This window comes from Nothobranchius furzeri, chromosome 5, assembly GCF_043380555.1.
Source record: "Nothobranchius furzeri strain GRZ-AD chromosome 5, NfurGRZ-RIMD1, whole genome shotgun sequence".
NCBI classification, from domain to species: Eukaryota; Metazoa; Chordata; class Actinopteri; order Cyprinodontiformes; family Nothobranchiidae; genus Nothobranchius; species Nothobranchius furzeri.
Genome location: NC_091745.1, coordinates 43,654,452 through 43,674,862, shown reverse-complemented (window position 1 = coordinate 43,674,862; position 20,411 = coordinate 43,654,452). Strand labels below are relative to the sequence as shown.

General features: G+C 41.9%; 1 protein-coding gene across 1 annotated transcript; it reads left to right on the top strand.

The window, feature by feature from the left end:
* The first annotated feature begins 773 nt into the window (after positions 1–773).
* Positions 774–17,300, top strand: LOC129163477 (uncharacterized). Its single transcript, XM_054741235.2, has 5 exons — positions 774–1,739; positions 12,705–14,421; positions 14,502–14,540; positions 14,643–14,687; positions 17,253–17,300. Exons 2-5 carry the CDS (start codon positions 13,558–13,560, stop codon positions 17,298–17,300), a joined length of 996 nt encoding a protein of 331 aa, XP_054597210.2. The 5' UTR covers positions 774–1,739; positions 12,705–13,557.
* Positions 17,301–20,411: the final 3,111 nt, after the last annotated feature.

Sequence of the window (20,411 nt, the reverse complement as noted above, 5' to 3'; positions counted from 1 at the left end):
TCAGAGATGATTGTGTCGGTTTCTGGTCTATGATACAAGCTACAGCCAGAAATTACAACCAACCATCACTGAAATGGGAAGGAAAGCGTTAAAAACATTTCCACGCATCCATACAAAAGGACGGAACATGAGGACTAAACTTGAGGTCAAACGGACATAAAAGAAAGTTTAAATTCCTTGTGAAAGTCCCAACTGGTGAGATTGTATGGCAACTAAACATTTGTCAGTATTAATATTCCTAAAAACAACAACATTCCTGAAGCTTTGTAAGGAGAAGATCAGCCCGATAAGGTGGGAACAACTCAAGCAAAACATAAACAGAATATTGATTCTGACAGGATAAGTCTTCAGAACTGTCAGAGCAGAGAAAGGGAGGAAAGTGGAAAGCAGAGAAAATGAGTGGAATGCATAAATAGACTTTTATTTGAGTTAAAGATGGAGATTTCTGCATACCATCCAACCTGGTTTAGGTAAAGGAGACTTTGGTTTTGGGTTCATTTTCTACCTCCGTGATAAATGAACCGATCTTTCCTTGTCTTTCCTCTCTACCTGCCAGGTTGTTTTCTGAGCGTGCACCACGCCCTGTGAGGTTTGTCTTCATTCACCCAGTATTAAAGGGGAGCTTGTATCTCAGCATCCTATAGGTGCACAAAATATCCTTTTCTCCCAGCAGCTGGTTGCTCTACAACCACTGCACCCAACAACACCAGTAAACATGCTCCATAGTTTAGTTCTTTTCTAAACACAGCATAGTAGAAGATTTGTGAACAATCTATTTTGCATCCTTTCACATCTGCTGTTGATTTGCACATTTTCTGTTATCGTGCAAATTTGCAAATACAAAGAAAATTTTGCAAAAATAGTTTGATGACTAAATTGCAACAAGACAATGTAATGCATAAGTCTTATAAATGCCAAGATGTACCCAGTTTTGACACACGACAAAGTCCCAAGTAGCAATTTTTTTTATTTCAACAAATTAAAAAAATTATTTTCTACAAAGTGTTTTTTCCAGTTAGTCCCCAACAGTTGCAAACCAGTCAGATGCGTCTATGGACCAAAGTTTTCAAGGCAGATCTTTATTCTGTTCTCCACAATCGTCAGTGGCATTTTGGGTCTACAGATGGATGGCGTCAAATAAAAAAAATAAAAACATTTGAAAAAGCAAAGCAGCAAGTTGTCTCTACGTATTTGAGACTCGTCCTCTTCATTCTAAGAAGAGATGAACAGATACTGCAGAAGCTCCTGCTAATGGATGAAAAGACAAATGGGGCTTAAAAAGGGAAAGCAGCTTCCCAGGAGCGTGTCCTCAGGAGATAATTATATGACAGATTCTTTGTCCAGTGATTTTATCGTATGTCATTTTCTAAGCTTAGGTGAAAACACATTCAGCAACAAGGAGTGCAATGTGTTACACGGTACATCACATTAGGACAGTTTCAAGTGATTTTGCCATAAGTGGTTGTCGCCATGAGCAGATATCAAAGATGACAGGTAAAGTCGAGTTAAAACACAAATGAAACAAATTCGATTTTTGTTTTATTCCTGCCAATATTAAATATTAAACTGTCACATACTAAACATCAAAGTGTTTTTACAGCTATTTCTTAAAAACTGGTTTCAGTGGTTCTTGAGCCATGAACTTGATTGACTTCACTCTGTACCCTCTTAGGAACACCAGTGCCACGGTCTGAGGTGGGGGGTTCTGCTCAGATCTTCCTCCGAGTGTTTGTTTGCAGGTGGGTGGAGCTGAATAAGGTACACCTGTGCACCACTCATGATGTCGGATCAGCATCTTGATGTGGCACATCTGTGAGGTGGGATGGATCATCTCAGCAAAGCAGAAGAGCTCACTATCACACATTTAGACTGATTTGTGAATAATGTTTGAGAGAAATGGTAATATTGTGTATCTGGAATGAATTTTAGATCTTTAAGTCCATCTCATGAAAAATCGGAGCAGAAACAAAGGTGTTGTGTTTATATTTTTGTTGAGTGTATATGTAGAGGTAAAAATAAGGCTGAATGTTAAACACGGGCAGTATTTCTATCTTTTAGGTTGCAAATGAGGAAGGAGGAAGAGAAACAAGTAAGCCATTAGTCAAATGTTATTAATGACTCACACATATGCATGTGCAGGACAATTAACCATTCACAGGTGAGTGTAACCGATAGGCGCTCTGCTCTCTCTGCAGTAAATCGAATGAGCCTTGATAACATCAGTGGCATCCCTCTTTTTTCTGGGGTCGTTCATTCAGGTCATTCATTCTGGTGTGTGGGTGTGTTCCCCGTTGGTTACTGGTATCCTTTGAGCTATCAAACTAACCCCAAAATTTGCTTGTCCATCTCCTGAGAAAGCATATGGGGGGAAAAGTGAGGAAAAAGCTTAACCCTTTGATGCATAATGGTCACTACAGTGGACAGATACTTAAAATTGTTATGTATTTATTTTTGCTATTAAGCACAGCTGTTGGAGACTTTATTGCATTTGAACCCCTCCATTTGTACTTCAGTAAGTCAAGCCAACATATTTCATGTTCAGATTGCACACTGTCCACTGAGGTGCACATGTAATAAATTATTTGTAAATTACATTTTACAAAAAAATATGTAAATATGAAATTTGTTTCATTCACACCTAAAGATGAATGAAAAAAATTGTTAAAAAAATCATGGTTGAAGATTTTATAATTCATGCATCAAAGGGTTAATTACTTTAGCCCGCTCCATTGTCAGGTCATTAATAAAACCTAGTTATCTCCCAGTGATGCCCAGCCTGGAGCCTCCCTCTGCCGTATCTCATTCTTATCTACAATAAAATATATTTGAGACTTTTCTTCAAGAAAATAATTCAAGATTTTTGTCTTGTCTGGGTATGAGAAATAAATTAGAAAAAAAAACACGGACCACAGATATATGGCATAATGTAAAAAAACAGACTAAGTGCATGTGCTTGTGCTTGTATGATTCAATGTGCAGGCCTAGATGCACGTGTGTGTTCCAGGTGGATAAATGCAGCGGAGCTCCTCGGGCCTCGGTTTCATAAACAGTGATGGATCTGGGCAACCTGCAAATGCAGATAAGGGAGGTGTGAAAAAAATCACCTGGGCAGTTTTCCTACTTCTTGGCCAATGTATATTTAAAAAGGAGGATATGTTGTAGGATGCATATGCATTACTTACTCTTTTGCTCACATGCATCAATGACAAGCAGGGAAAAATGAATTGTCAATAATAGCATGGCTGGGTTGTCCCGCTGAGCCTAGTTGTGCATATTTTACGCTCACCTCTATCAAAAAGAAATAGGAATGTGATACGGAGTTCATTTCCTGTGGAGTGACCTTTGACCTGTTTGCTCAGGAAGATAGAAAACTGTGTGGAGTTTCTAAATCAGGCATGCTACTGCCTGCTGTAATTTGTCTGGTTTACAAGCCTGAAATTACACCGGCATGTTTATCTATGTGTTTTTGTCCAGCCGTGGAAAGTCTATAGCAAACCGCTCATAAAACCAACAAAATCATGACTGAGGTAAAAACCTGAGACAGGTTTGTTATAAATATTATGTAAAGTGAATGTTTACATTGCAGTTGAATGTAGTTATTTGAAACATAACAGCTTTTGAATTCAATTTTGACCAATTGTCTATGTGCTGCACTTAAAAACTAATACTTGGGATCTGTGATCGTTGTTAATCAATATATATCACAATAATAAACAATCAATGATGAACAAGAGTCTGCTTCTAGACCCGCAGAAAAGGGATACACAACAATACAACAGGAGCAAGCTATCACTGCATCAACCTGATGGTGAAATATAAAATCAACATTGAATAACTGAACAATCACACTATAATGAATCACAGTGCATTTAGTGCCAACCACAGCCTTAAAGGAGACATAACATGCTTTTAAGTTATTCCTTTTTACATCTAAATCCTTCAGTTGGGGGTCTAAATACAGTGGAACTGCAGTTCTTTGGTCTGATTTCCTCATTATTGTTGCTCTACAGACCCTCATCTACCCCTGTTCTGAGGAGAGTCTTGAGAACGAGCCGTTTTTGGGTACTGTCTCTTAAAACTGGAGGAGGAGCTATAAACTCCGCCCCCCTCCATAGTGCAGACCTGTACTCTCCTCCCCCAGTCGGACTTTGTAGTTCCATAGAGAAATCATTATTTAGCATAGCAGATTTAGCATAGCATATTAGCATTTTTAAAACATGTGGGGAGAGTAGTTCATCAATCTGTTTCAAGGCTGCTAACTCTCTCATGCATTTGTCTGTAGTCACTCACACACACCCGTCACGGCCGACAGAGGGACAAGCGAGCAGGCACGTGCGCGCGCACGCACACACACACACATCCGTCACGGCCATAGACTGTACATACACACACACAAGGAATGCTGCTTGCTTATTTATTTCTATAAAAAAATGTTTTAAAAAATGATACAGCTCATTAAAACACCATTAAAAGAATATATTTTATTAAAATCTCTATCTATATATATACATACATATAATTATAAATAATTTTATAAGTAGTCTTATTTTATATTGGTGTCTTAATGGCTGAAAATGGATAAAAAGCAGTTACATTTTAATTTAAAGATTTGAGATTCTAGTCAATAATAAATAACATTCCTCCAAATGTTCTTTAATGTGATCATTATAATTCTAATGCTTAGAACTTTGTTTTTATTGTCTGCAATGTGTAGCCTATATCTTTATTAAATATGTGTTTAGCTGTAAAGTGGTAATTCTCTCTAATGTGTACACAGAGGTGGACATCAGTGCTACAGTGAAATTCCCAAGATCAGTCTGCTTTGCTAACAAATATAGTTAAATCTTACCTGCATTCTAAATAAATACCGTTAGGTGAAAACATCAGTAGGCATTGACTTATTGATAAAATCCCTAACAGCCAGAATGGAAGAAGAGCATGCTGGGTCATCCTGGACCTGAGCCTGTTCTGTGTATTTACCTACAGGATGCAATAAATGTCTACAAGGTTGAGTTTGGACCATTACATCTAAAAGAAAACATACAATCAGTGATTTTTTAATTGTTTACATTAATATACACATTTTCTAAGTATTAACCTCACAGCAAATAAGTATAACAATATAATAAACAGGCTTTAGTAGTTAAACAGGCGTTGTGCACACAGGTGCTTTGTGTCTCGGTGCTGGTGGTATCTAGGTCTCAGAGTTCCTGTCCTCCTGCCGTCTTCTGTTGTCCTCAGGATACGGATTGATGTTTCCTGATGATGAGGGAGGGGAAGTATGTGGGCTTCAAACTGGTCCTGGATAACAGTGGGAGACCTCCGTTGTCTGAATACTGAGACCAGAGGGTTGGTGAGATGCAGATCTTCTCTACCTCATCTAGAAACGGAGTTGGTTCAGGGAAAACTTTTCCAAAGACCAGTTACATGATGTCATCGCCATATTCTGCAATGATAGACAATAACTTTAATGACATATTTTGTTTACAAGCAGCTTTAGGAAAGTTGTTTCTTTAGCTTTCATGTTTATAGTCACGTTTGTGTTTGTTCACAAGTTCACTTTGCTGCAGTGACTTCATATTCTTACAAATGTAATAAAATAGTGACACTAAAATTATACAAATGACTCCTTATGAAAGGAAGCTCATTAGAGAGCAGTGCAGACAGACTTACTACATGCTGCAGCTGTTTTTGTAGGCCAGCTGCTGCTGAACTTGGGGAAAGTTATTCTGCACACATCCAGATCAGATGGTCGATTACAGAAAATAATGTAATTCAATAATTTCTAAACAGACTAAACAAGTAAAACATCAAATAAATCACTCTGCTGTCATCAGACGGAGTGATACAGGGGGTGAGGTGTTCTTAATGATGAGGGTGGCTGAAGTGTGTCATCACTCACTTTGTTCTGGTCCAGACCGTCTCTTTACTGGTGGGTCTCCTTTCTCAGTAGGTGACGTGAAGGTCCAACATCTGAACGTTCTGTATTCCTTAGAGGAGAAGAAAAGTAACATTAGCAAGCTGGCTAAATTATTTTTTACTAGCATCTCAAGGACTTGGAGAAGCAGATCTTCACTTACCTAAACATCAGACCAGTTTGTCCCAGCTGAGCTCATCAGGGCTTTAGTCTGACAGCCTGTCAGTGAAACACGGCTCCAGCGTTCTGGATGTGGACTCTTAAAAGCAAAGGAGCATTTTTACTTTTGTTTTAATTATTTTACAGCCGATTTTATCAGCTTTCCGACGCTCACGCTCATACAGATGGTGAGCTTTGCTGCGTCTGACTGATGCAGAGTTAGTTTTTATATCTGCAGTGAGACAAAAAACTAACCTCACTTCACTCACAGATCGTTCTTTAAAACTCTGTTGAATCCACTGTGTTGACGCACTTTAATGACTTTGTCACGCTGCATTTTAGCTGATATGGGACTTTATTTACTGGATGCTAAGATTACATCACACTCACGTAGAATAACACACAGGCTCTCTGCTGTTACAATCAGTGGATGTACATCTGGTGTAAAAGAAGGCGTTGATCAGAAATCACGTTTTATTCCACGAATATCAGCCAAATCCACATTAATCTGGGTGCTAACTTTACTAGCATACTGTGCTAGCGATAGCAAGCCGGATGCTAACGCTTTAGTGCTGCTAATGCCCGTAAATCTAAAGTAAAGTTTGTCGACATTTTAGAGTTATATGAAGCTTACCGCTCTGCTGCTGTGTCCCGTCGCTGCCAAATTCAGATGGAAATGATCCTTTTAGATAGATGAAACCCTCAGTACTTACTAGCCTGGAGACACAAACGAACGAACCACACGCGCGCGCGCACACACACACACACACACACACACACACACACACACACACACACACACACACACACACACACACACACACACACACACACGCTACTTTTTCTTCTGTGTTTTTTTAGCAGTAGTGTCATCAGCTCCTGGGTTTAAATACTGCCACACCACCCTTCCTTAAAACAAGGAACAGTTTTGAGCTGTGTGTGGCTAAAATAACCAGACATTCTGCATTTTTCCAATAGGACTACAAAAAATCTTAGCGAGAAGAAAAAATGGCGGATTGGCTCTGTGTTTAGTCGAGGGCCATTACCATATTTGGTAGTTATCCTGACGAAATAAATTACTGATGTAATAGATAATTTGAAAAACTGAACGGGTGGACAAATATGCCCAAAACTTAATTATTAAATATCTAAATAGCAACTCCAGTGAATAATATAAGCCTTTTTGCTCACTTAGACACTTAAAATGTGAAACACACCGTGTTAATGGATACAAAAGTGGTTTTTTCATGTTATGTCTCCTTTAAGACATGTGTTGAACGTGCCCAAGTCCATACTAATGACAACACCATGTGGGCACCTGTGTGTGTACACGCGCTTATTTATGTAAGGTTTCTCTATAGGAGCGTCCAATAGAGAGTGTGAGGGGCCACTGATCTATCCCCCAAAGATGTGTAGGAGATGGAGGGAGCTCCAAGTCTCAGAGATCCAGGAGCTGCCCCAGAGCACAGGGACCCCATGGAGACTGCTACCAGAAAAGTCCCCACCCCATATACATTTTTTAAAAGACTTAAAGACTCTCTGTCCACAAGAAATGTTGCCAACTCAGCTTCACCTGCATACAGGTGTGCACGCTTTATAAGGATGTGTTCAGCTATTGGCTAGTGCTAAATGGTGCTCAACTCATATTGAAAAGGGCTCTACGGGACAGGGGGAAGGCTTATCAAAAATAAATTTACATTATGTCCCAGTACAGGGTGAGACACACACACACACACACACACACACACACACACACTCACACACACACACACACACACACATATATGTATGATATATGTGTCGCCATATCATACTACATATCATCCTACACATATCATATGATCATCCTGAAAGAGGGGAATCTCCAGATTCCTGCTTTAAGCTCATGTTGATTTTTTTACATTTCTACATGTGTATGATATTTCTGGGATGTTCCAGAAACAACCTGAAAATTTGCCTTTATTGTCTCTCTGTCTTGTGACGACAGATCATTTCAAACCTACTTTGAAACATTAGCAGCCAGCAGTGCTGTGTACGAGTCTGTGATCACACAGGAACTCTGTTCAACAAGAAACCGGATAACTGGATACAGATTATATGAGATAGAGTTGTTCAAAAGAGACTCGTGCAGAGTTCAAAGTTCCAGTGTGAAAATATGAACAAGTGTTGCCTTCGATTCACCAGACAAGCATAAATCAGTAGTTTCATTAAGTTGTGACAGTGGCATCAGTCATAGTGTGTACATCACTGTGGGTTTTACGGGATGTAGTTAGAGGTGTTTTGTTTGTTACTTTGGCCTTGGTTCACCCTGAAGCCTAATCCTCCCTCACCCTTAGTTAGCCCTTAACTGACTCTTTGGTTCTTCTTGTGTTAATAAATTATTGTAAATAATCCCTTTGATGTGGTTGCTTGGGATCGGCGGTTATTGGTGGACCATCCTTTACGTTGCAGCCAGGCACCTTCTAGATGGGTCATAACATAAAATTGGGGGCTCTTCCGGGAATTGAACCCGGGACCTCTCGTAGCCTGGAGGAGAGGAGGAGGAGGGGCGGTGTCTGGCTGATGGCTGGGGCTGGGTGATCCTGGCTACTGGATCACCAGAGGCCAGGCTGGAGGCCAGAACACAAGACGCAATTGAGCAATTCAAAAGAGGTTGCCAGTCCATCGCAGTGCAACACAGAAACACACAGGGAAAAAAAATCAAGCACACACACTCACACCTAAGGGCAATTTAGGCAGATGAATTAACCCAACAGTCATGTGTTTGGACTGTGAGAGGAAGCCAGAGAACCCACACATGCAAAGGGAGAGCATGCAAGCTCCATGCAGAAAGACCCCAGGCTGGGATGTTAACCCAGGATCTTCTTGCTGCAAGGCTACAGCGCTAACCAATGTGCCACTGTACAGCCCCTGAACTGTATCAAATATAAACATTTTACATGCTCATAAATTATTGCTTTTTACAGTTAAAAATATGTAGTAGAGATAAAGCTGCCTACATTTTCCTTTTCAAGCACTTATTTTTTGTTTTCATGTTTTACCTGAATAGTTTCCAATCCTCCTCCATCTCCTCTCAATCCTCCAGAAAAATGGCTTCTTGGCTTGCCTACTTTGTCACCTCATGAGCTACTTTTGAACTAAGCAGATCAAAGTGATCTACCACTGCAAAAATAGCAGAGTGCATGGCTGCACCAGACAAGAAAAGTCACTGGGGGACAGGTTTTGAGCTCCGCTGCAGCAGAACACATCAGGCATGAATAAAAAGCAGACAGTACCAGAGAATATGTGCAAACTAGGGGTGGGCATAGATATTTTTTTTTAAATCCAGATTAATCTCACTGTAATTTGGGGATTAATCTAGATTAATCTAGATTGAAATATCTCATTTGGATTCTTCCATAAGCATTCATAATTTGTGTGTGCTACTAAATAATGACTAAAAGGAAGTCCTGTCATTATGTGTCATAATTTCATTGGATCAGTTTTCATGTTTTACTTTTCCTTATACAGGTTGAGCTTAACTAGCAAATTACTGCAGGTAAAATGATTATTTGGTGTTTTAGTGTTGATAATATTAAAATAAGTTTGAAGATTTATCCTTTTTTTCTGCCTCTCGATCAGCTGATCTGTGAGTCTGATGACTGCGCAGCACAGGGAAGGTTAAGACTCGTGTTTTATTCCTGAGGCCTTTCGTCGTTTATTATTAAAATGGAAGAATTAGCTGTAGTAAGGGAGCTGTACTGGCGGGGTATGAATTACACAGAGGCTTCCGTTGGAGCCGAGTAAGAGGGGGCTTTATTTTGCCTTGGCCCCTCCAGAATATGCAGGTGAAGTCACTGGACCACAGGTGATGAGTTTTGCTGCAGCGGAGCGCGTCAGGCACAACTAAAAGACAGAAAGTACCAGAAAGAATTTAAGTGGACATGAGCGATCGTGTGTTCATTATATTTTTTGATGGTGCCACTTTGAGAATGTTACTGTGAGCATGCCTAGAGTGTATCATAGATCAGCGCTCTGCATCCTCTCCACTGAAAAGAATCTCTGGAATGCTGAGAGTACATATAATTAATGTAAAATAGGTAGAAATTGCATATTTTTGGGGCTCCCATGGGTGTGTAAGTTGAAGGATACTGAAGCCTACCACCCTTTTAGATGAGCCGGGCTTGTTCTTATTTGAACCCTGCCTGCTAGGTTAAACCCCAGAAATGAATCTGTAACTTTTGAATTCAGGCCATCTAAATGATGGCGGGACGGCTCGCTGGCTAATACCATACAAGGTATATATGCATGCCATACAGCCGCGCTAGAATATCAATGTGAAAGTCATCATAGCCTACTTAGTATAAACCCAAATCCCAACCCAACTTTGAGAACAGATTGTTCTATCGCGCGATAAGAGTCTGGTGTTCACGCACCACGGTAAAGCCGATAATGGCCCACCCCTAGAGCAAACATGAATTAATCGTGTGTTAATTAGATGGCACCACTTTGAGAATGTTACTGTGACCGTGCACAAGATGCAGCAGCCTGGAACGCATCAACAATCAGCACTCTCTGTCTTCTTCACTCCAAAGTAGTACCGGTATACTGACAGTCCACATAAAAATGCAAAATTGGTTGAAACTGGATTTCTTTTCAGACTTCCTCTGGGTGTGTAAGTTGAGGGATTCCAGGGGAGCCCATGGGGAGCCCCAGCTCTTGGGGGTGCTGGGCTACCCCTAGCAAAATAAAAAGGTTTTAAGCCTAGTCTTGAAGGTAGACAAGGTGTCTGCCTCACAGACTAAAGCTGGGAGCTGGTTCCACAGAGAGGAGCCTGATGACTAAAAGATCTGCCTCCCATCCTATTTTTGGATATTTTAGAAACCACCAGTAAACCTGCAGTCTCAGAGCACAGTGGTCTGTGAGGAACATATAGAACAATCAGATCACTAACATATGATGGGGCCTGATTATTAAGAGCTCCTGATAATAAAGATTACATTAATAAAAAATAAAAATTTCCTGTAAAACTTTCAGTTTTTCAAGTACTTTCAAAATAATCAATGTACGCCAGCCATATTTTATTATCAAAGTCCCCAACAAACCAGTGATGAAAGAACATTTGACATAAATAGAGATAATTTATATAATCCTTGTTCATCTTAGTTCTAAAGATAAAGTTAATATTGCAGTTGGTGATTCAGTCACACAGCTTGAATGCCGTTTCTAACCCAACACACACACATACACACTCACACTTAACCTACCCCCTACAATATTCAGGGTCAGCCATGCCTGTCTCCTCTGCTCTACATTTAGGATTCATGAATAAGTAATGACGTCTCTCATCACCTCAGAGCACTGACAGTCAGGCCAGGAGCTTTCATCTGCTCCAGCCCATGTTCAATGTTAATGTTTTTCTTCTCTCTTGATCATATGACAGACAAGCAGCTGACCCGAAACCACCATAAACAGCCCCACTCTGTAAGTGCAAAGCAGTGAGGAAGTGAAAATATCCGGATCATTTGATTTTCTGTTATTATATATATATATATATATATATATATATATATATATATATATATATATATATATATATATATATATATATATATATATATATATATATATATATATATGTATATGTATATATATATATATATATATATATATATATATATATATATATATATATATATATATAAAATTTAGGCAATTTTGTGTAAAACACTGGAATAAATATATTGTTGGAATTATTTAAAGTTGTTTTTATATTAAAACATTGAATTTGATATTAGGCTAATGAAACATTGTTAATTTGAATATCCTTAACAGATATGCAGCAGATTATAATCAACCCATTTTTACATTATACCTGTTGGATGTGGGCTGCACAGTGGTGCAGTGGTTAGCGCTGTTGCCTTGCAGCAACAAGGTCCTGGGTTTGAATCCCAGCCTGGGGTCTTACTCCATGGAGTTTTCATGTTCTCCATCTGCATGTGTGGGTTCTCTCGGGTACCCCAGTTTCCTCCCACAGTCCAAACACATGACTGTTAGGTCGATTGGTCTGTCTAAGTTGTCCTTAGGTGTGAGTGTGTGTGTGTGTGCATGATTGTTTGTCCTGTGTGTCTGTGTTGCCTGCGATGGACTGGCACTCTGTCCAGGGTTTACCCCACCAGAGACTGATGGAGATAGGCACCAGCCCCCCGTTATCCTGTGAGGATACGCGGGTAAAGGAAATGGATGGGTGGACGTATTGGATGATACAGCACCACCTGAATTCTAAAAATGACCTGGTCTGCTCTTTCCTCTTCAAAATTGGGTACAGTACACAGTGGGTATTTTTTAAAGTAACAGTAAAACATTTCCACATTATCCACCCTACTGGTTGAAACTGTAATTACAACTGTCACAAACAACCATGCAGCAGCCTGCTGTAGTGCTAAAAACAAGTTAACAATAAAATGATAAATGATACTAAAAAAACACAAATTAAAAAGTATATAATTTTTTTTTTTTACTTACAAGTGCAGTAGCAATAAAGCTGCCTTTACCTTTCTCAGACTAGTGTAGGCTGTGCCAATGTTCACTCTGGTTTCAGCCCATTATATCACCTCTAGAGACATAATTCTCTGACATTTACTTCCAGACTCCAACTTGATGCCAGCAAAGCAGTCCCTGTTTCTCAATGCCAAGTAACCTCGCCTCCATGTCTTGGCCCTGCCCCGGTTGCCTAGGAGATACGTCATCAGGAGCCGCCAAGAAGTGTTCCAGTGTTCATGTTGTATCAAGACGTGTGTTCTCTGTTTATAAGCTGTTTAGCTAGCTGAGCGAGGATACACGGGAGGTGTCTTGTAGCATCTTGTAGCTTAGCCTAAGTCAAAAATTTCCCAGAATACACTGCAGTATTTTCAAAAGGACGGTTGGATCAGAAGCCGGCAACTACTTCAGTGGCAAATTTCAAGTTTGAAAGTAAGTGTCACAATCTGCCCCTGCCCGCCTGTCTGTGTTCCTCTCCTGCCATGATTACCCTTATTGTTCTCACCTGTCCCTCGTTTACCTGTCCATGTTTCCCTAATTAGCCCTCTGTATTTAAACCACCTGTTTTGCCCCTGTCCTTTGTCAGTTCATTGTTGTTGCTGGTGTTCCTGTTCATCCCATCCTACCATTAAACCATTTTTACTTTTACTGAAGCCTGCATTTTTCCTCCTGCTCAGCTCAACCACACATGGTCCATCATCTCCACCTCCTACACCGTGACAGAATGAACTGACCACAACCTGGACCTGTGGTGAGTTTTTTGCATCTCCCTGGAGGATTAATTTTTTTTTTACTTTTTCTCCTTTAGCGGAGGGAGATTCTGGACTCAGTGTGTTTGGCGCATCCTACCTGTTCTCCGGGGTGGTCGAACCATTGAGGGGGTTCGGCGCATCCTACTCGTTCCCGGGCTGGTCGAATTCCTTCTCTTCTCCTGCTTTCTGCCCCCGCCCCGTTTGTGTCACATGGAAGCCGCGGATCCTGGAGCTACAAGGGAGTTACACCCCCTACGCACGCCATCGTTCTCCGGGGTGGTAGGGCTGGTCTCCCCGCTCTTCTCCTGCTTCCCTGCACCCAAGCCTCTGCCTGAGACCCAGCTAATCGTGCCGTGTACCTGCTCTGACCGGTTGTCGAGCACCTGCCGCCGAGCTGGGTTCCCTCGCATCGCTCCTGCCGTTTGTCCACTTCCTGGTCCACGCTGTGGGGCTTATGCCTGCAGGTTTCGTGCTGCTGCAGCCTCTGCTGGGTCCCACGCCTGCTCCTGCAGTTCTCTGCCTGGGTCCCATGCCTACTGCTGCAGCCCCTGCCGGGTCCCACGCCTACTGCTGCAGCCCCTGCCGGGTCCCACGCCTACTGCTGCAGCCCCTGCCGGGTCCCACACCTACTGCTGCAGCCCCTGCCGGGTCCCACGCCAACTGCTGCAGTTCTATACCTGGGTCTCACGCCTGCTCCTGCAGTTCTCTACCTGGGTTCCACGCCTGCTCCTGCAGTTCTCTACCTGGGTTCCACGCCTGTTCCAGTCCAGTCCATGTTCCAGTCCAGTCCAGTCCATGTTCCAGTCCTGTCCAGCCCTGTCAAGTCCATGTTCCAGTCCTGTCCAGCCCTGTCAAGTCCATGTTCCAGTCCTGTCCAGTCCCCGTCCAGTCTCCGAGTCCCCGTCCAGTCTCCGAGTCCCCGTCCAGTCTCCGAGTCCCCGTCCAGTCTCCGAGTCCTCGTCCAGTCCCTGTCCAGTCTCCTGTGTCGTGTGGCCTTATGGGCGTCTGGTATCCGCCCTTAAGGGGGGGGGGGGGGGGGGGGGGGGTACTGTCACAATCTGCCCTTGCCCGCCTGTCTGTGTTCCTCTCCTGCCATGATTACCCTTATTGTTCTCACCTGTCCCTCGTTTACCTGTCCATGTTTCCCTGATTAGCCCTCTGTATTTAAACCACCTGTTTTGCCCCTGTCCTTTGTCAGTTCATTGTTGTTGCTGTTGCTGGTGTTCCTGTTCATCCCATCCTACCATTAAACCATTTTTACTTTTACTGAAGCCTGCATTTTTCCTCCTGCTCAGCTCAACCACACATGGTCCATCATCTCCACCTCCTACACCGTGACAGTAAGTCCACTATTTTAAAATGCTTTTTTTAGATCCAAATGAGTTATCTATGGTTGGTTAGTTGCTTATTAGTTGCAGCTTTGGTGGCTAGTGGGTAGTAACTCGCTTATATATTTAATTTAACAAATATATGCACAATTTAAAAAGTAAAAAGCTTGTTATATATTTATATATAAACTAATATGTATAAAATATAACGTTATCTCCTGTGTCACGTGACGTTACGTGACCACCATGTTCCATTTAACTGTTTTCTTTGACCAAGGAAGGGCCGTGTCCTCGTAAGTAAGGCGCTTGGACTCGCAAGACATCGCCTCGCAAGGCCAGGTGCTTTGACACTGAGAAACACCCATTGGGTTTTTATTGAAGGCCGGCAAAGTAAAAAAGCTAACTGCTAGCCTTTGTATTAGATATGGCACAGAAAATATCTAACAGTCATTAAGCAGGTAAAGGGCGCCCCCTAGGGCCCATACCCACTCCACAAAACTGATAAGTGCCCTATCTGGTCAGCAGGAGGCTGCAGTATGCTGTCCTATGTAACACTGGTAAAGTTTCTCCCTACACAATCAGTGAACCCCACCGTAAAGGAATAGGTTATAGTGTTTAAAAACGTGGGTAATTCAGACATTCATACTTTAATCCAGTGAAAAAGCTATTTGTTTTACCTGCAACAGACTGGCAAGATTATTTTACAAACTCATTTAACTGGCATCAGTCAATGAGCCAGACTGGAAGTCTCCCAGATTGTTGATGAAGAAAATTCTAAATAAAAGAGCTTCTTCTTTTAAATCATTCTTACTGATGTTGACATTTTGACTCAAATCATCCTCATCACTATTTTCCCTCTGACCGATAATGGAACTCCTAGAGGTGGTCAGAGACTTTGCAGTGTACCTCTGTGTTTGGGTTCTAAAAAAAATAGGGTCTTTAAGTCCACTCGCCTCTGATGGACATAGATAAAGAGACCAGACAGCCAACAAACACTGCCTGTAGATGAATAAAAGTATATCTGTTCTTGAAAAACCAGAAAAGGTTTATCAGCATACATCCAGTTGTATCCATACATCCCTTTTTGAATTAAAACAGAATAATTACAGATAAAAATGTAGCTTGGGGTCTTGTTCATGAGTGAGGGAACGATGGAGCGCAACATCGATCGGTGGATTGGTGCTGCATCTGCAGTGATGCGGGCATTGAATCGATCTGTCATGGTGAAGAGAGAGCTGAGCCGGAAGAGCAGACCCGCTGCTCCTCCACATCAAAAGGAGCCAGTTGAGGTGGCTCAGGCATCTGGTCAGGATGCCTCTTGGACGCCTCCTTGGTGAGGTTCTCCAGACACGTCCAACTGGGAGGAGACCCTAAAGCAGGGGTGGGCAATTATTTTTTCCATGGGGCCACATGAGAAATAGAAAATATTGTGGAGGGCCAAGCCAAAAGGCTGAAGTAAATTATGCATAATATTAATGGTATTTCTTTATAAAAAGCAGTAAATACCATCGTTTTTTCAAGCTGGTAAGAGTAGACTATGTGTTATAAATGAGAAAAAAGGAAAAAGTGAGGCTGGCTTACAAAAATGTGATTTATTCAAATTTCCCAAGGCAATGGTAAACAAAGTGCGCATTTGGTTTTTGTTAAACATTTGTGACTTATATTAGTTAACAGTTTCAGTCACATTCACTCCAAAACACATTTTGAGTTTCAAATATTGTTGGAAAGAGGTTCTTAGCATTCTACAGACACACAGTATTGTCTGTAAAATAAAATCACTGAACTGTGATCTTGAGAAAGAGGTTTAAAAAAAAAGTGTCCCAGTTCACTTCTAGTTGCCTACATTTGTGGTCCAAACACCTTTATTTTGTGTTTTTAAGCGATTTTTTTTCTTATTCAATGAGAGAAATCGAGTCTCTGCTGGGCTTTAACGAGTGCATCAAAGTCAGGTTGAATGTCTGAGGTGGAGATGCGAAGCACAGCTGACAAATGATCATCAGTGAGAGAGGATCTATACCTGGATTTTGTAAACTTCCTCATTGAAAATGTTTGTTCACAAATGTATGTAGAGCCGAAGAAAACCAACATCTTCTGAGCATGTCTCCTCAGGTTTGGAAAGTTCTCCTCCTTAAGAGAAGAGTAGAAATCCAGCAGAGATCCTGAATCTCTGCTTTCAAGTCCCAAACCCTCTTCAGCACTTTCCCCAGCCTGAGCCATCTGACAGCTGTGTGGAGTCCTCCAAAAGAGCCACAAACTGTCTGTGATTCATGGCCCGCGCCCTGATGAAGTTCATTATTTTAGTAACAACATCAGTAACATGGTTGATTTTTAGCACTGACTTGCACAACACATGTTGGTGTATAATACAATGCAAAAACACCAATTTTTGATCTGCATCGATTTCTGTCACTTTATCTTGCATGCGTTTCTAAAGTCCGACATTTTATTTGGACAACCGTCTGTTGTGACACCTGACAGTCTCTCCCATTTCAATCCCAGAGTGTCCGTGCACGCATTTACCTCTGTAAAAAGATCATTCCCTGTCGTTGTCCCTTTCATCGACCGCATTGCTGCCAGCTCCTCTGTGAGCTCCGTTATCCCCCGGACATCACAGCTTTCATCTAAGACCAATGAGAAAAAGTCAAAACTTGCCACTTCACGTTGCAGCTGAAGCTCCAGGTTCCCCGCAATGTCCTCGATCCTCCTGGTCACGGTTCGCCTGGACAGCGGGATTTGCTCAAATGCGCCTTTTTTTTCAGGGCATATTAGTGCTGCGGAGTCCACCATGCACTCTTTGACGAACTCTCCCTCCGAAAACGGCTTGCTGTTTTTAGCTATTTTGTGGGATATCACAAAGCTGGTCCTGGTTGCTGCATCCCTGGATGTGTGAAGCTTAGTAAAACAGCCTTGCTGCTTTTGCAACTTTGCTAGCAAAGCTTCGGATGTCCGTGCCCTCTCAGCATCAGACAAGTTCTTGTATTTTTCCGAGTGTTTCTGGTCGTAATGCCGACTCAAATTGTAGTCCTTAAACACGGCAATCTCCTCCCCGCAAACCAAACACACGGCTTTGCCTCCGACTTCAGTAAAAAAAAAAAAACTTGGCAGTCCAATTTTTGTTGAAAATCCTGTATTTGGCATCTTTCTTTCTTTTTTTTTTTTTTTTTTTGCATGAGCGGACATTTCTGGGGCTACAATCACCATGTCAACCGCGGGCACTTGTTGCTATACGTATTGCGTCATTTTGCACGTAAAAAAACAACTTCAAAATAAAAGCAATGCAGCCTTACCCATGCATGAGGTAAAATGAGAAAATACATTTATTTTGTAATTTCCAATTAACCTTACGCGGGCCGGTCAAAGTCAACCAAAGGGCAGTATGTGGCCCGCGGGCCGTAAAATGCCCAGGTCTGCCCTAAAGGAAGACTACGGGCACGCTGGCCAGGGAACGCTTTGGGATTCCGATGCAGGGGCTGGCCCAAGTTGCTGGGGAGAGGGAAGTCTGGGCCTCTCTGCTTAGACTGCTGCCCTGACGACCTGACGACCTGACTCCGGATAAGTGGACAAAAAATGGATGGATGGATGGAAGTTGTATCTCTTTCTGGTGTAAAACATGTTTTTTTCTTTCACTAGGCTGCCATGGCTGACCAGAAACACTGGTGAGGGGTATCTTTGGAAGGCTTCCCTATTCATGATGACACGTTCATGTCATGAGCCGGGGTGAGTACTCCTTTTCTCTTAACCATCTGTGAGTCTCTTGCCAGGAGAGGGAGTGGCCCAGCTGTTCCTGATCAGCAATCAGCGAGGTGTTTTCCTATTTAAGGTGGATGGAGGACACAATTTGACGCCGGAAGATTGCCTCAGCTTTGATAGTAGCCAGCCACTCGTGTTACCTCTAGTAGTTCTAGGATTGATGTTATTCGTAGTGTTTTTTGCTCCTCGTAGTGTTTTTGCTCTTAGTATATTTGGATTTTTTACCCTTCTTCAGGATTCCTGTCGGTCTCATTGGATACTAACCTCTACTCCAGGATTTGGACATTCAGCACGCGGACCTTATCACCAACCTTCATAACCCACCTCTCATCTCAACCCAGTGCCCCATCCACCAGGACGCCCCGCTTCTCTCCACCTATGCTCCCTCTCCTGCGCTTCCCCCCCGGCTCTCTACCTCTCCCTCCTCCAGCCAACATATACTCACCCCACAGTAAGTTCTGCTGAACACCTCTGCCTACAATGGACTTTTGAATCAGAACCTATGCTCACCTGTGTTCTCCCTCCTCCAGACGCTGAGCTGTCGTAGCAGTTCCAACCACAGACTTATCTGTGCATCCTAAGTTCCTCTGTTATAAATAAATAATTTTACCATCCGTTTTTAGTCTGTGTTGCATTCTGCATGTCTTGGGTTAGGTACCTTCCTCCAAACATGACAGTTCATTGCTGGACTTGGTTTGACAGTGAAAGCACGTCTTTGGTTGAAACATCCAACTTCTATCCATCTGTTCTTTCTCTCGCTCTTTCTCCCTCTTTTTTTCTTTGATGTTGCCCTCCCCCCTCCCTCCCTGCATCACTTTTTGCATATTCAGTTCATGGTTAAATTGATGGATTAAGTTATCCCTGGCTCAAAATCAATCGTAGCTTTCTTCTTCTCCTTCCTTTACATCGGACCACAATGCCAGTAAGAGGCATGGAGACTGCACTGAGATGCTGATAAGGCTCGGTCCCATTATGTGTCATTTTAAACAAAGAAGCGAAGCAGCCTGTGGAGACGCCCCTATCAGCCATTAAACAGAGATGTAGCACGCAGCCTGAGATTAATGATTAGCATTTTCTCCTGGTAGAATAACGATGCAGGCCTGGACCAGTGATAACAAGGGAGAGTACAAAAACTGCTTCCCTTTCCTCTCTCTTTTCTTTACTTTATTATTTTACCATCTGTTCTTAACCTAAAGATAAATATCATTTCTTGTAAGTTTCTTCTTGTATTTCTCCATTCCTATTTTTTTCCATGCTCCCTTCCTCTCAAATCCACCTCTAAACCCTCCCTCACCCTTCACAAAGGCAAATAAATGCATGGGCCATGTTGCTGTCCTTTTGTCTTGCATCCTTGTGTAATCTGTTAGAAGTGGACAACTTGGAATCCCTTATGTCACAGTCGGAGACTTGTAAGTCCTAGCCAGATACAAGGCAGAATGACATGGGATGAAAGAGGGGTAAAGGGGGAGATTGAAGTAACAGTTTGATAGGAGCGTGTTGGGCTTTTGTTTTCTTTACTGTGAGAACCAGTGTCAGCAATTGTGCTGAGACAGATTTAACTACAGGGAAAGACTGTGAAACAGCTGGATTTTAAATGTTGCAGATAGACCTTCTTCATTCCCCCCTCGCTGCTATTGAATGCAAATTTTTGCTACCACAGCTAAATTCTGCTGTTTCTGTCCTGAGCATGGTTCTTGTTTTAAAACCAGAGTGTCTTTGAGCTGTGGTTGTCAAACACACTGAATTGGGACAAAAATGTAAAATTTTTAGTTAGAATTACAATGAAAAAGAGCATTAGGTAGTTTTCTGATAAGTTTTATCAATTAAAGGGTCACTTTGGGTAAACTAAGTAAATGTAAACTGTAGTGTTAAGGATTGACTACATATATATTAAACAATCAATAAGATGTGATGTTCTGTATAAATATGAAATATCAATCTGATTGGTCTTTGAATGTTTAATCCGAAGACTTTAGTTTCTTTGAC

Excerpts from the sequence above, each read along its gene's own strand:
- LOC129163477 (XM_054741235.2), top strand. The coding sequence starts at position 13,558 with ATGGAAGCCGCGGATCCTGGAGCTACAAGGGAGTTACACCCCCTACGC. Across the intron at positions 14,541-14,642 it reads CTGTTTTGCCCCTGTCCTTT|CTCAACCACACATGGTCCAT; the intron begins GTCAGTTCATTG and ends CCTCCTGCTCAG. Across the intron at positions 14,688-17,252 it reads CCACCTCCTACACCGTGACA|CTCCTCTGTGAGCTCCGTTA; the intron begins GTAAGTCCACTA and ends CATTGCTGCCAG.